Source organism: Notamacropus eugenii, chromosome 1, assembly GCF_028372415.1.
Source record: "Notamacropus eugenii isolate mMacEug1 chromosome 1, mMacEug1.pri_v2, whole genome shotgun sequence".
NCBI classification, from domain to species: Eukaryota; Metazoa; Chordata; class Mammalia; order Diprotodontia; family Macropodidae; genus Notamacropus; species Notamacropus eugenii.
In genome coordinates, this window is record NC_092872.1 from 145,200,598 (window position 1) to 145,215,110 (window position 14,513).

At 43.3% G+C, this 14,513-nt stretch overlaps 1 protein-coding gene across 5 annotated transcripts; it reads right to left on the reverse strand.

Annotated features, from left to right (window-relative positions):
* Positions 1-1,162: 1,162 nt before the first annotated feature.
* On the reverse strand, positions 1,163-14,492 carry LOC140521009 (mucin-16-like). Of its 5 annotated transcripts, none has more exons than XM_072635564.1 (14): positions 14,124-14,492; positions 13,955-14,022; positions 13,450-13,622; positions 12,712-12,747; positions 9,838-9,962; positions 9,667-9,734; positions 8,763-8,935; positions 6,706-6,741; positions 4,992-5,057; positions 4,634-4,755; positions 4,461-4,528; positions 3,858-4,030; positions 2,217-2,252; positions 1,165-1,511 (listed from the first exon to the last, which is right to left on the reverse strand). In XM_072635564.1, the coding sequence occupies exons 1-14, from the start codon at positions 14,178-14,180 to the stop codon at positions 1,273-1,275; spliced, it is 1,440 nt and encodes a 479-aa protein (XP_072491665.1). In that variant the 5' UTR covers positions 14,181-14,492; the 3' UTR covers positions 1,165-1,272. The 5 variants fall into 5 exon arrangements, with proteins under 5 accessions (XP_072491671.1, XP_072491679.1, XP_072491690.1 ...); XM_072635554.1 differs by having other exon boundaries at positions 1,165-1,514; XM_072635570.1 differs by lacking the exons at positions 13,955-14,022; positions 14,124-14,492 and having other exon boundaries at positions 1,163-1,514; positions 12,712-13,018; positions 13,450-13,583.
* Between the last annotated feature and the right edge of the window lie 21 nt (positions 14,493-14,513).

The following is a 14,513-nucleotide window of genomic DNA, read 5'->3' on the forward strand; positions in this document are numbered from 1 at the left end:
GGATTCCAGGGGATAAAATTTGGAAATTAACCGTGCAAAGTTTCAAGAGCTAACTGAACTTGGAAAATTTGAGGGGTACATAAAGGAAAAGGGGGTTGACACCTCCCACAAACCTGACAAGAGATTCAGAATTTTTCCATCTGCACCAATAAGATAGAGGCCCAAAAGTTTCAAGGATTATTTGGATATTGGGGACATCATGTACCACATCAAGAACAAAATTTGAACCCTTATAGAAGATTACAATAAAAAACACTGAATTGGCGCTTGGTCACTTGAACAAAGTAACGCTTTTGTGGAAGCATAGACCACGATCCAATTGAGCCTTGATTTATGGCATATTCAACCTGTCTGAAATGTGCCCTTTGGATTTTTGTCTAGGAAACTCCTTTCTTCTGGCATTCAATACACCCCTTTTGAAAAGCAGTGGTTAGCTGCCTGTTGGGCTTTGGTAGAGACTGGACAACTGACTTTGACTCATGGGGTAACATTAATGCTGGCAAATGGATTCAAGACCTGGGTAATGATTACACCAGCTTCTCAAAGAATTGGACAAGTCATTGGAAATGCTATGTTCAAAATACATTTAAATCAACCCTCTATGAATGAATAGCAAACATACCCACTAAGGGAAATGATATACCCTCCGAACCATAGCAAAAGTTGGTATAACCCTTGGCAAAATGGAATGAGGGATTAGAAGGATTAACTGAAGAAAAGGGAAAGGAAGAGTTTACTGATGGTGCAACAGAATATTAGGGCCTCAGAATACACTGGAAAGCGGTAGCCTCTAAGCCAAGTACTAGGTGGATATTGGAAAGTCCTTGCATAAGTGGAAGGGGTCAATATGCTGAATTTGTGGCAGTGCATCAAGCTGTCAAAACATTCCAAGGAGGACAGAGTGACATATTGACTGATTCATGAATGGTAGCTAATTGCTTAGATACATGGATGCCCATGTGGAAACAAATCACATGTATATATACATATATATAGATATATACATAGATATAGATATAAATATATATAAATATATCTATCTTTATCTATAAATATATATGTATGTTATATATATAACGATGTAAATGATATACACATGTGTGTGTGTGTATATATATACATATACATATATGTATATATATGTATATATATGTATATGTACTTAGTCATTCACTCCACAGCAGGAAATTTATGTCCTGTCTTCTGTGTGGGTATATGTGCACATGCGTTTGGGAGGAGGTCTTTGAGGGTCACCCTCCCTCACACAAGATGTTATACCCTGTGTTTCAGGTACTGCTTTATCTTTGTTTGGAAGGGTTTTCTTAGAATGAGGTGATTCTTCATATTTAACGCAAGGTTCTTAACTTTCTTATCACAATCATATTCTCTACATAGCTTCCATGTGGGATCTAATGGATAGTCGCCTAATGTTGCTGATTTTCTACCTCTGGAGGATGGAGGACCTGAGGGTTCCTTGAAAGTTGGGACTGATGATGCATTGGGATCAGGAACTGCTGTAAAAATGAAGAAGTAGTACTGACATTGCATACTGCCCAACACCACTGTGTCCTATAACTCTTTGTGATCATTCCAATTGGTATATGGTTATTAACTCAGAGTTGCACATGTAGGGGATACATAATAAGTGTTTGAAAAATGAAGGAATGAAGAAAGTATCAATAAATGAGTGAATCTGGACAGGCACTTCAGGTTGACTTAGCTGCCTGGGGCCACACAGGAGGAGCCTTTTATAAGGACATGTCTAATGGGTCCTGCTGATGACACTCCAAGAAAAAGAGGTATTCAGTGGTACAATGGACACCATCATGACTTTCCCTCAGAAAATCTCTCTGAAAGAGTTGATTTACCCTGCTAATTCCCCTGACCATTCCATGCGCATGCCTTGCTAAGGTATCACCATGCAACCTCAGAGAGAGACCTAGAATCCCAGAAAATGAAAGAGTGTCTCTGGATCACAAAGGTCCAGAAGGATGGAGAGCCCATTTCTATACAACCTGGGACATTTTCTTCAGGGAAAGCCCTCAGAGACCATCTAACCCTCTTCTAATGCATTCTTAACATCTTGAGTGTTCACAATGATTTCTATTGCTGGGAAATTTACTATGGTGTGGAGAATTTCTTGGTAAAGCCTACAGAGTTAACTTCAGTGGAAGGAACAGAAGACTGCAAGTTGATTTGGATATCAAGACACTTACTGGTGAAGAGCTGTAAGGGATGGTGTTCATTACAACCTGTAAAGCAAAATAAGATATAATGAAGGGAAGATCAGAAACGAAGGAAGAGGAAATGGGAGAGACCCAAAGATGAGAGCAAGAGCTGTCAACATTTCATTTGTGCCAAATCATGAAAGAGAAGAGGAATGGCATTCCTGAGGACATGAAGAAAGAGACTGGGAATGAAAACATCTTCAGATTTGTAAATGGAGGACATGGACGCTGGATATGGGGAATGGCCTTTCCTGTTTGTGCACCCTGAACCTTAGCCATGACGTGAACGGCAGAGTCTGAGTTCTCCTGTTATATCCTTAAGGGAGGAGAGTGCAATTCTTCAGGGCCCTTCCGTAATCTGTTCCATGAAGTTCTTACATGAGGATAGAAGTAAGAAGGACCCTTCAATCTTCTGAGATTTAGATGGATCCAAGAGCCCTGATCCCTTTCATTTTTGCCTTTTCCTGGCTTGCAGAAACTCGGTAGGAATTCAAGCCCCCTACTGTCTAACCCGTTCATCTCTAAGAGCATGGAAGAACGCTTATAGACAAAAGGTACCACTTCAAAAGCTTTTTCATTCCTTGTGGTCCAAGCTTCCTGTAGATGTACTCATTCCGTTCCACTCCCAGCAAAATGTGATTTAGCCTAAGCATGGAAACCTTCTGTGAATGGGTGTCCACTGCATTAATCAATGAGAACAATTTGCTTTCATGTGAGTATCAATACTCACATGAGTATTTTGACGCAGGAATTTTCACGCCTTCCTTAACATTCTGCTGAGGCCAAGTAGAAGCATCTTATATAATATGCCCCATGAGAGGTACTGGAATGTTTGAAGACAATCTTTATACCTCTTTCATCTGACTAAATACCTCAAGTTCCTTGAAGCAATCTTCTTATCACATCATTTCAATTTCCCATCATGGCCATTTTCTGTCTATATATGTTCTTTCTGAAGGCTGGATCCTCAGATCACAACAGATTACTATCATCAAGGGCTGATAAGGCCAGATGATAAGGGAACTAGCATCTTCCTCTTTACAGTCTCTAGATTTACCTTCATGAAATCTAATTGGTGTCTTCGCAACATGAATCCTTTCTGCTCATGTCCCCATCACCCTCTGGTCAGCCAGATTACTGGGTAACTCTGCATCCATATTTTGGCCTTACGTTGGTTAAATGTCAGGTTCTTAGATGTGATGCACCTTTCTAATTTTTGTGGAGTTTATTTTCTGCCTTCTATTATTGACCACCCAACACTTCTACTTGTCTGTCCTTTGTCTATTTTCTGCCATCTACGATTCTACACGATTGATGGCTAAAAACATTACATATAACAGGATCAAAAGCAGAGTTCAAGAGTGGGCAGCAAATGAAAAAAGTCAGACAAAGAGAAAGAATGGCTTAAGGTAACCAGGAAATAGACATGGGTACGGCTGATTGAGTGCAAGTGGATGAACAAGGGAAGAGTGAGAACATGAGCTGCTGGGGTGGGGCTGGGGTGGGAGAGATGGCCTGAATCTAAGTGGGGAATCAAGGGAAAAGATAGGAATGTTGGGACTATGGTCTCATTACAAAGCTTATGCTGGAGGGAAAGAGATCAATGGTTGTGCCAGTGAGGAATCTCACCATCAAGGTAGAAACTTTCCTTTTCCACAATGTAGGGGCCCAGTCTGCTGATACCCTCAGTCTGTTTGCTCAGCTCCCAATATGCCTTGTATTTGTCTAAGGAGGGATTGGTCGGCCCCCCTCGAAAGTTGCACACAACTTCCACTCCAGTTTTTGAGCCACCCTTGAGAGATCTGTGGAAGGAAACAAATGCTGAGGTTCCTGAGTTTCGATGCTGAGAAAATTACTTCTAGGAGACAGTGGGGACAGTTCAGCTGAGATTTCCTGCCATCACAAAGGCTGATACGGAATCCTTGATGGTGGAAACATGCCCATTCCTTGTGTGGGGAGTTTGCCTGTGCAGCCACACAACTCCCACTTGAGAAATGTATTTCCACAAGCCAGCATTTATTCCCAATCACGACACACAAGGGGAATCACTTTCCTAAGGACTCTGGAAGGAAGAGAATGGGTAGGAAATCCTGCTCAGATTTGAAAAAGGAGGAAATGGACCGTCCATGGAGACAGTGCTTCTGTTGTCCACCCACCCTGCACGTTAGCCATGAAACTGGGGGCATCATGGGAGATGATGTGTGGGCCTGACAACTTCTTCTCAGGTCTCACCTCAGGGCCACCACTTGGCATCCATCATAGGAGGAAGCAATGCTGCTTTCCCCGAACAAGGGTTTGAACTGTGAAGGAAATAAGAAGGGGAATGAATAACCAGATTTTCAGCCCCCACGGTGGAGAAGCTTGCTATGCAGGAATGGGTCTGGACAGGGCCTGTGAAATCTCACCACGCGACGAAGCATTCTCTGGATGTTATTGAAAATGCCAGAGCTATGGTCATCCATGCCTTCCATGTAGCGTAAGTTCGTGATGGTAAAGCGGATGGGTAAAAATGTCATGTTGTCACCGGCTGTTACAGAGGAAGGAAACAAAAGATCCAGCCCTGAATCCTGGGCATGTCTTGTACTGTCTTACGCTTTCCTGGAGGGCAATCTCATACTCCATGGCCCACTGACATTCACATCAAGGAATCCCTAACCACTTCCTCTCTTTTCCTTGCCTATGTCCCCACAGTTGTTCTTCCCCTTTTCTAGTTATGCACACAATGATACTCCTGGGAATGCCTATCAGCCGCATTCTTTTTACCTGAGGAAGTGGAGGATTGTGATGGAGTCAGAGAGGTGTCTGCAGGGTAACTGGTTCTCACAGGAACTGAGGAAAAATCATGAAGAGTGGAAATCACTGATAAAGACACTGTGGACAATTTCATAGTGGATGTGGGAGAAAAGTGAACACCTGGATGTAGTCACAGAATGCTTTGGGGAGGAGTTAAAGCAGTGGAAACAGATATTTGAAAAATGGGCTTCTCCTGACAAACTTGTCAAGCTGTGCGCTTCTTGTTTAGAATGGTCCAGGTCTTCACTTCTTTTAGGTTTTGAATGGGAAACATGGACTCATTTCCTAGAACTATGGGAGTATTTCTTGAGAAGCTGTTAAATCAACTGCCAGAAATTCATATCCTTCTTTCTTCGGTGTATGTGAGGATTAATGAGGGGAGAGCCTTGCAATATCCAACATACCAAGGTCACTGTCCCCCACCCAAGATGATGCACCAAGTCTCAGATTCTGATTCGCTCATTTGGAAGGAGGTGATTTTTAAGGATCGTGGCCATTTTCATTTTCCTAATCACATTCTTTAAGCAGCTTCCATGGGGGACCCAGTGGACATCACCTAGCATCCTAATCTTGCTGATTTTCTACCTGCGCGGGCTGCAGGCCCTAAAGATGCCTGGAGAGTCACAAATGATGACAGAATGGGGTTTGACGCCAAAAGGTGTCAAAAAAGAAAGAAATACTGACACTGAAACGTGACAGAAACTATTGTGTCTTAAAACTCTTTCAGATCAACTCAATTGTCATGGGGTTATTAATTCCGGGTTCCCCCTGTAGGAGATGTCAAATAAGTGTTTGACAAATCACTACATGATTGAAGGTGGATGGGTATTTCTAGTTGCCTGTGCTGCCTGGGCTATTACAGAAGTAATCTTTCAGAAGGCCATGGCTAAGGTGCCGAGCTGGTGACACTATGAGCTCCAGTGACACTTCGGAATACTTCCTAAATACCATTATGAGTTCTCCTTTAGAATATCTCTCTAAAAGAGGTGAGGTCCACTGTTAATCCCCTTGACCATCTCGTGGGGATGCTTTGCTAAGTTTTCACCATGCTATCTCAGACAGAGGCTCTGGATTCCCCCACAACAGAATGTAAACCCCCTTCCGAACAAAGATTCCCACATTTTTTCACCCTCTACTCTGAGCACCGAGTTCAGAGATTGATACATAGATGGAAGTTAAGCAATGTTTGGTGCATCATTGACTGATGGTGAAGACAGCTTAACAAGTCATCTCCACCCAGTTTCGAGCCAAGGAAGGGCGAGTGATGAAACAGGAAGCCATTTTTGCATGGCAAGGGAGACTCAAAGGATCTTGAGTGCCTTTTCCCTACATTTCAGTCTTTTCTTCACAGTTTCACCAAATCCTATTATATCAGAACTAAAATCATGCTGAGAGGAAATCTAATTGAAGAACACATGCACACTCCAGTATCCCTGAGAACTTGCCCTTTAGCTGACATTTGAAGACCTCCAGTGACAGGAGGTCTTTGTTTCCCATGATTTACGGAAACATGCTAACTCTATATCTTGGATTCCTTTCTCATATCACCTGAAAATGGCCTCCAGGGTCAGGGACTTGGGCATGGCAAAGGCACTGGCCTCCAACTTTAGGGGTCAAGAAAGGAGTAAGGTTCAGTGCTCCCAGATGGCTCAAGATTATGAGATGAGAGTGCCCACATACTTACCAACACTGGGTAGATCTGGACCAGGTTCATTATAACCTGGAAACAAAAAGGTTGACAATGAGGGTCATGAATACATCATGGCAGAAAAGAACAGAAAGGAATTCTCATACTGAATAACACAGGTAAAGTGGATCAGCTCTGCTGCACCTGATCACTTATGAGAAAAAGCTGCTTCTTGGAGGAGACCCCTATCACACCAGGACGAGATAGGAATGGGAAGCTTGCAGCTTGTGAGGAATGAGAATAAGACAAAGCATAAGTAAGTGCCTGAAATAAGGCATTCTTTCTCCTTTGGTGTATAGGAAAGTGGAAATGGTAGCTCCTCTCCTTCCACTCCTGGCTTGATGGAAAGCTTAGGATCACACATAAAGAATAGAAAGGGTCGTCATAGGCTTTCCAATGCACACCCTTCCTTCTCCAGATGAAGAAACTGAAGCTCTGAGATGCTAAAGGATTGGATTGTTGATGGACTTGGTGTCAGGGACACTGAGTCGGATTCCTCCCTCAGGCCCTTGCTTCTTTGGTTTAACCTCATTCAGTCTCAGTTTCCTCATATGGAAAATTAGAACTATGGTAGAACCTACCTCACAGGACTATTGAGAGGACCAAATGACCCAACATTGTCAGTGTTATAGAAATGCTATTGTTATTATCATTATTAGAAGGTCATTTTCATTATGACAAGGATTTCTTCAAGGTCACCCAGCTAGTAAGTGTCCAAGGGTAAGATCTGAACAATGTCTTCTCTTTTTTTCTTGGAGAGAGAAGGTTCTCTCTTCTCAAAAACTTCAAAGAATAATCCTAATTTTGAATCCTTTCTGCCACTGTTCAAATGAATTCAACATGCCTTTATTGAGCTAGTTGGTGCTGTGGGAAAATTCCAAAAAAATACAATGCTAACCATCTTTCTCTAGTCACCTCACATTGCTGTCAGAGGCACAATGATAACAATTACTGTTCAGTCAGTTTTCAATTTTGTGAGACTCTTCATCATCCCATCCGGATGTTTTCTTGGCAAACAAAATGGATTGCTTATCCATTTCCTTCTTCCACTAGTTATTATTTTTTTCCAATAATTAATCACTTTACTTTTGCTTCTTAACATTGACTTCCACAACATTTTGAATTCCAATTATTCCCCCCATCCCTCCCTTCTGAACACCCAAAGACAGCGTGCTTTCTGATTGCCCCTTCCCACAATCTGCCCTCCCTTCTCTCATACCCTTCCATCTCTTCTTCCCTTCCTCTCTGTTTTCTTCTGGGGCATGGAAGATTTCGATAAAGCTATATCAATATTGCTTGCCTTCCCAATGAGAATAGGGGGAAGAGAGTGAGAGAAAATCTGGAACTTTTGTAAAAAACAAAAACCAAAACAAATGGGAAACATGCTTCTTTACATGGAGTAGGTGAAGAAAATAAAATATTCAATTAACAAACCCAAAAACTAGGACTACAAACAAATTAGTCCAAGACACTAGAATTCTTTCCACATAGACTCACAGGGCCAGAGAGTTTCTTGTTGGCACATTAAACTGCTGACTGTAGCTCAACAAGAGCTCCAGCAGCATCTTCCCAGAAATTGTTAAAGGACATAATGTTTTCCCTGTTCTATCCTCACGTAGAATTTTGCAGTTATTTCTATTAAAAGTTACCTGGTCAAATTTGTCACATTGTCTCAGCTTTCTGGATTCTGGTTCTACGCAACACATCAATGACCCTTTCTCGCCTAGTCTCACGGTATCAATAATTGGTTTCCATCTACGTATCTCTCTAAGCCATTGAGAAAAAGGTTGAAGAAGACAGGACCAAGGAATGCTCTGTATAGTTTCCGTCAGATGTCAAGAAACTCACAAACTCAGAGGAAAGGTCTCCGTAGAGGAACAGGTAAGGTCTCTAGAGTCTGTCTTTCTCTCTTCTGAATTGCTGCATGAGATTAGAACCTTGTTCATAGCAGAAGCGTCAGAAGGAAAGGCGAACGTTCAGATTAAAAGAGAGGAGGAAGAGAAGAGACAGAGGCAGAGATAGATGTTAAGACTTCCTTCCATGAGACTGCTTACCATTGATGTAGAGACTATCTTTGTCGAGGGAGTAGTGGCCCAGTAGCCGGATACCACGAGTTTGGTTGCTCAGCTCGTGGAAAATCTGCTTGGCATCTAGATGAGTGCTGCTGGCAAATGGGAGACACGTGCAGATGGCATCTACAGCTGTCTGTGATCCTTTCTTCACAGGCCTAGGAAAACAGATACTCTGGATAAACTGAGAAAGAGTGGTAGGGACACAATTTTTTATGATTATTTTTCAATGAGGAAAACAGTAATGATAATTGTCATTTCTGTAGTGACATTGCAAAGCGCTCCCTTCAAGCAACTTTATCAAGAATATGGTATGAGTACTCTCTTCTGTGTTCTACAGATGGAGAAATTCAGAAAAGGTAAGTCACGTTACTCATCCATGTTCAAAGACACTGGCATTAAAGCTGGAATTTGAATTCAGGTCTTCTGAATCCAATGGAATTGGGGGTAATAGAAGCAAGAAAGAACTCCAGGCATAGCCAAAATTGTGATCAGATTATAGTGACTCCCCCAAATGAATGTAAGCTCGTTGAGGAAAAAGATTGTTTGGTGGTTTTATTGGGGGAGAGGAAGACATTTGTTTTTGTTTTGCTTTTCTGACCCCAGTGCCTGCCACTGTTCACAGAATCTCGCTGATACTACATGCATTTCGCTGAATGGATTGATGCATGTGAGGTGTAGAACTGGCTCTAGATAGAAATCCTAAAATATATGTCTTCTAAAGGACGGGGAGAGAAAGGAGAAGAGATTCCTTTTGACAGGGCTAGCATGAAACTAGAGGAAACAGAATGTGTGAGTCAATGTACAGTGAAGCTTTGAAGTCTGTGCTTCAAACGTAGAGCTCTCTCCCAGGAGACTCTCTTGCAAGTCCCCAGCTTGGCAGCCTTACCTGAGTTCAGTCACTTTGCATGCAGAGTACAGGGAACCAAAGGTGGTGTTTTTGAATGAGTGGCCAATCTGGTCAAAAAAGAAACAAAGAGAAACAAATGGTGAGTATGTCAGGTGGATGTTCAAGATATTAGGGCAGCTCGGCAGGGTGGCTGGAAGCAGGCAGTCTCACCAGATGCTGCATCATGGTGTCTACGATATTGAATTGGATTGAGTTCGGACAGCTCATGTCTGCCAAATACCGGAGGCTGGTGATGGTCAGCTTCAGGGTGAAACACTTCAGGCTGGGTTCCATGGCTATAAGAGGGAGGGAGAGAGAAGCCCAGGTTTTCAACTGGAGGCATATTTGTCTCGTGCCTCTTAAGAGTGCGTGGAGTAAAGGAGTAGTCGTACTGGCTCAGTGACTGGCTTTGAAGTCAGGAAGACCTGGTTTTACCTCCAAAACTTATTAGCTTGGTGAACATTGGCAAGTCACTTGGCCCCTCTGATCCTCAGGCATAGACCTAAAACTAATACGTAGAAAGGATACAATATGCATCGTTGACATCGTAATGTGGCCTAGGATGTACGCAGAAGTAAATTCAAAGTTTGGATATGATGTGGTCGTAGCACTCCTAACAGAACTTCTTACACCCTCCAAGCTCAGAACCAAGCATGAACTATTCAGAGGGCAATAAAGATTCATAACCTATAAGCGCTGGAAGGAACCGCATTTCCTTGCTTATCTACTCCAACCGCTTAATTTGAGGAAAAGAAAGCCACAGCCAAGGTAGGGGAATAGACTGACTCAAGTCTACAAAAAGCAATTAGGGGAGATAAGTCTGACTTTGGGAAAGTGGCGTTGACTACATTAGATACATAGATGGGCCTGACAAAGAAAATTCTGCAAAGCCAGTGCAAAAGGCTTCAGCTGGATATGGTGAGCATGAGACATTGTGATGTAGGAAGAGCAGCAATTTGACTGAAACTGTAGGAGAGCTGGCAAAATGTGCCCAGCTCCTCCTTGTGTCTTCCAATCTTTCAAAGTCAATCCCAGAAGTATAAATGGCCATACAGCTATGGTAAGATAGGAGCTGAATGAAACTTACTGGGAAAATCATTCAAATATCAGGTGGTAGTGGAGGAACTGCCATTATGCAGCAAGCGAAAGATTTCCAAAAACGAACAACTTGACCTGAAAGTTGTTTGCTGTGCCAACTAGGTATAACTGTGGATCTGACTCATTAACTCATTAACAGGTTGCTCGGTGGCTGAGGTCTAGCCTAACAAAGAGCTACACCCATTATCCTGCACAGAAATGGTCACTAAGTAGCTACATTTCACTGAGCAAGCAGCAGACAATCAGCCTTGGATGATGGTTCGGGAGCCAGGGTTTTTTCAAAAGATTCTTATCGAAAAAGTATCTTGAGCATCAGGACAGCTTTGAGTCCTTTGAGTGACCCATTGCCCAGGTTAGGTGTTGTGTTTGGTTTGTTCAATTCTGCAGCATATCGGGGTAAAAGCTCCGGTTCAAGAAATAGATTCTATTTATATCATATGGTGACTGGCTTGTATGCTGCAGCAAATAGGAAGAAGGAGCTGGCTAGCTGGCTTCTGGGCAGTTATGTAATACTTTGAATGCTGCCAATCTAGTCCATGAACAAAAGGCCATTCCTTTACAAGAGTAACGCTGCCATGGAACAACACAATTTGGGGAGGACACAACTGCAGGTGTACCACAATGGAAAGATATATGTCAGAGATTATTAGGCTGCAGCATGTTGCTCCTGATGACTCACCCATTGTAAGCTTGTTAAGGGTAGGGATTATTTTCCCTTTTTCTTTGTTCTTCCATCATTTGGAATAATGTTTGTTACCCGTGGTAAATGTTAAGAAAACACTTGTAAGTATTGAAATATTGGAGTACATGTTAAATGGGTTGGAAGGAGGAAAAGCTTAGAGGCAGAAAAGCTATGTTCCAAGTTGATGCAGCAATCCAGGAGTCCAACTCTGAGAACCCAGACTACTACATGTTGTTAGTGGCGATGGGGAAGGACTAGATCTTAGATGAAATTTTTCAGAAGAATCCATGTGACTGATTGGGTAGAGGAGAAGCAGATCGAAGAATCAGAGATGGCTTCTTAGGTGGATGCCTAGGTAAAGGATACAGCAGTCAAATAAATGACAGGGCAATTAGTGGATACGGAAGAAATGAGTCAGAGTACAAACTGGAAATACTGCTTTGGGCAGCACTAACGTGATCAAGTGAAAATGGACAGATGAACTTTGTGTTGTACAATTCGAATTCACGGGAAAACAAGGGACACTTTTCAGATCTTTAGGACAGAGAGGAAATTAAAGCTCCGATGTCTTTCAAAGAGCGTTCCAAACGAGTTTCGTACTTAGAATAATGAAGAGCCAAGGGGTGCGCCTTGGGGAATATGACAAATGAGAACAGTAATGACAACCAGCAGCACCACCAAGAGTTCTGTGGCAAGTTAAGATTGACAAAGCCCCTTCCTCACAACCTGGAGCCACAGCAAGCACTATGACTCTCCTTGGACAGCTAAAGAAACTGAGGTTCAGAGAGTGTAAGTGATTTGTGAAGGGTGACAAAGCATACTGGGATCAGGATTTGAAACAAAACCTCCTCACTCCAGCTTTGGAATGCTCCCTCTATTCTATCCTGCAATCTCAGGGGAACCCGCTAGAACATAGCACCATGAGAGTATTTTGAGAAGGATATTAGAGGCCTCTGGGAACCTTGAGGAATTCATCTCCATGACTGAGGTGAGGTTTTGTGGTCAACTCACTCCTAAGCTTGGTCAGCCCAAGGTGAACTGAGGCCCAGAACTAAATCTTAAGGAATCAAGAGAATAATGGTGCTAGAAGCAGAAACAGGAAAGATCCAGCAAGAGATTTCTATGCACACACCCACCCTTCCTTCCCTGTTCCTCTCTATCTAGGCCTGAACACAGTGCTGGGGCTGAGGGGTAGAGTGAATGAGCTGTTTCCTTCCCAATAGGGACCTTAGAAGGCTGGAGATGTTGATGTACTGTAGACTTACAGTTTTTGGTGGAGTCCAAGGTCAGATAATTGTCATCTGGAGAGAGAAAGAAAGAAAGAATCACGTTGTGAGGAAAGTTTTCACCAGCCTCACTTCTCCTCCAGAGCCGTCTGAATCCAGTGACCAGATATTCATCAGGATGACTGGAGATGACCCAGGATGAGGTCATTGGGGTTAAGTGACTTGACCAAGGTCACACAGCTAGTGAGTGTCAAGTGTCTGACGTGAGATTTGAAGTCAGCTCGTCCTGATTGCTGCACTGTTTCTCTCCGCACTGCACCACCCAGCTGCCCCAGCTTGTGCTCTTCTGAAAGGGAAGAAGATCCATGTCAGGGATTGGTTGTACTTCAGGCAGCAGAGAAATTGCCTCCCCTCCAAAGAGCTCATTGACAGATTAGTCGCTAGCTGTGTACTGGCTTAATACATCTCAGAGAACCCACACCTTTCCAAGAAGAAGCATGAAAGGAGTCTGGGTCAGGTTGTAGCTTCCCTAGAACCTGGCAAAGGAAGAGAAAGAAATCTGACCCTCGAAAGTGAGAGAGTGTGAATTGGAACACATGCACCAATCCCTTGAAATAAGGAACGAAATTACAGAGCTTCATTTGCAGACCTGGGCTACTAGCCATGGGAAGATGAATGAATGGATACACGGATGCATGGCTAGATGAATGAATGAATGAATGGGTGAATGAAAAAGCATTTAACAACGACTTACTAAGTGCAAAGCTCTGTACTCACCATCGAGAAAAAGACTTCTCTCATCCAGCATGTAGGACCCCAGTTTCGTCATATTGCAGGTGTGATTTCTCAGCTCCCAATAAAGTTGTTCTTTCTGCAGGATGGGGCTGTCTGCATCTCTCCAACATGCACAAGTGACACCAACTCCAGTTCCTGTTGCTTCTTTCCAAGGCCTGGGAAAGGAGACAAAAATGGGCATCAGAAGCCCAAAATGGGACTGATAAGTCTGATAAGAATTTTGCAAGTAGGAACAGCACCCCTGAGAAGGCTGAGGTAAACCCTGAAGTAGAAGAGACTGAAAAGGGAGACTTTTGTGGGGAACTGCCAATTTTCCAAGTCTGATTCACCTCCCTGAGATGATGTGGCAAGGAGACGTGGATCGATTCAATGAGGAACTGGAAAATCGACCTGGACCCACAACACAGCGGGTTGGAGAAATCTCCTTTCTGAAGGGCACCAACTGGGTACCGTGATTCATGAGGCCAGTGACTCCCAGGGATCTCACCTGAGCGAGGTTAGTCTGCAGCCGCAATAAACAGAAGCAATGCTGGTTTTGGCCATCAAGCACCTGAGCTGGAAGTGAAAGGAGACAGTCGGATTTCAAGATCAAGCCTCTATACCAAAGGACGAGGAAAGCAGCTGGGCCAAGCGGAACGGAAGGAGTCATGTCTCACCAGGAACTTGAGGACACTCTCTGTGCCATAGAATTGACTTGAGCCCACCTGGCCCATTTCACATGTATAGATCAAGTTGGTGATGGTGAACTTGAGGGTGAAGAACTCAAATCTGCAGTCCAGAGCTACAAGAAAGAGAGTGAGAGATGTCTGAAATGCTCAATGTGCGTCATTCAGCACAGTCAGGGACACCCCATTGCAATGTACTTGGGAGGAAAAGTCAGTAACCTGGCCCTATTCACCGCATCCCTGAGGCAACCTGTAACCCTCCAAACTTGGTTCAGCCTCTCCCATCTGTCAGCATCATGATGAAGCAAGGTTACTATGAAGGAGGATTGAAATGCCCACGTGTGGGCTTGGGAACTATTCATCCCAGTGATGTAGTATCTG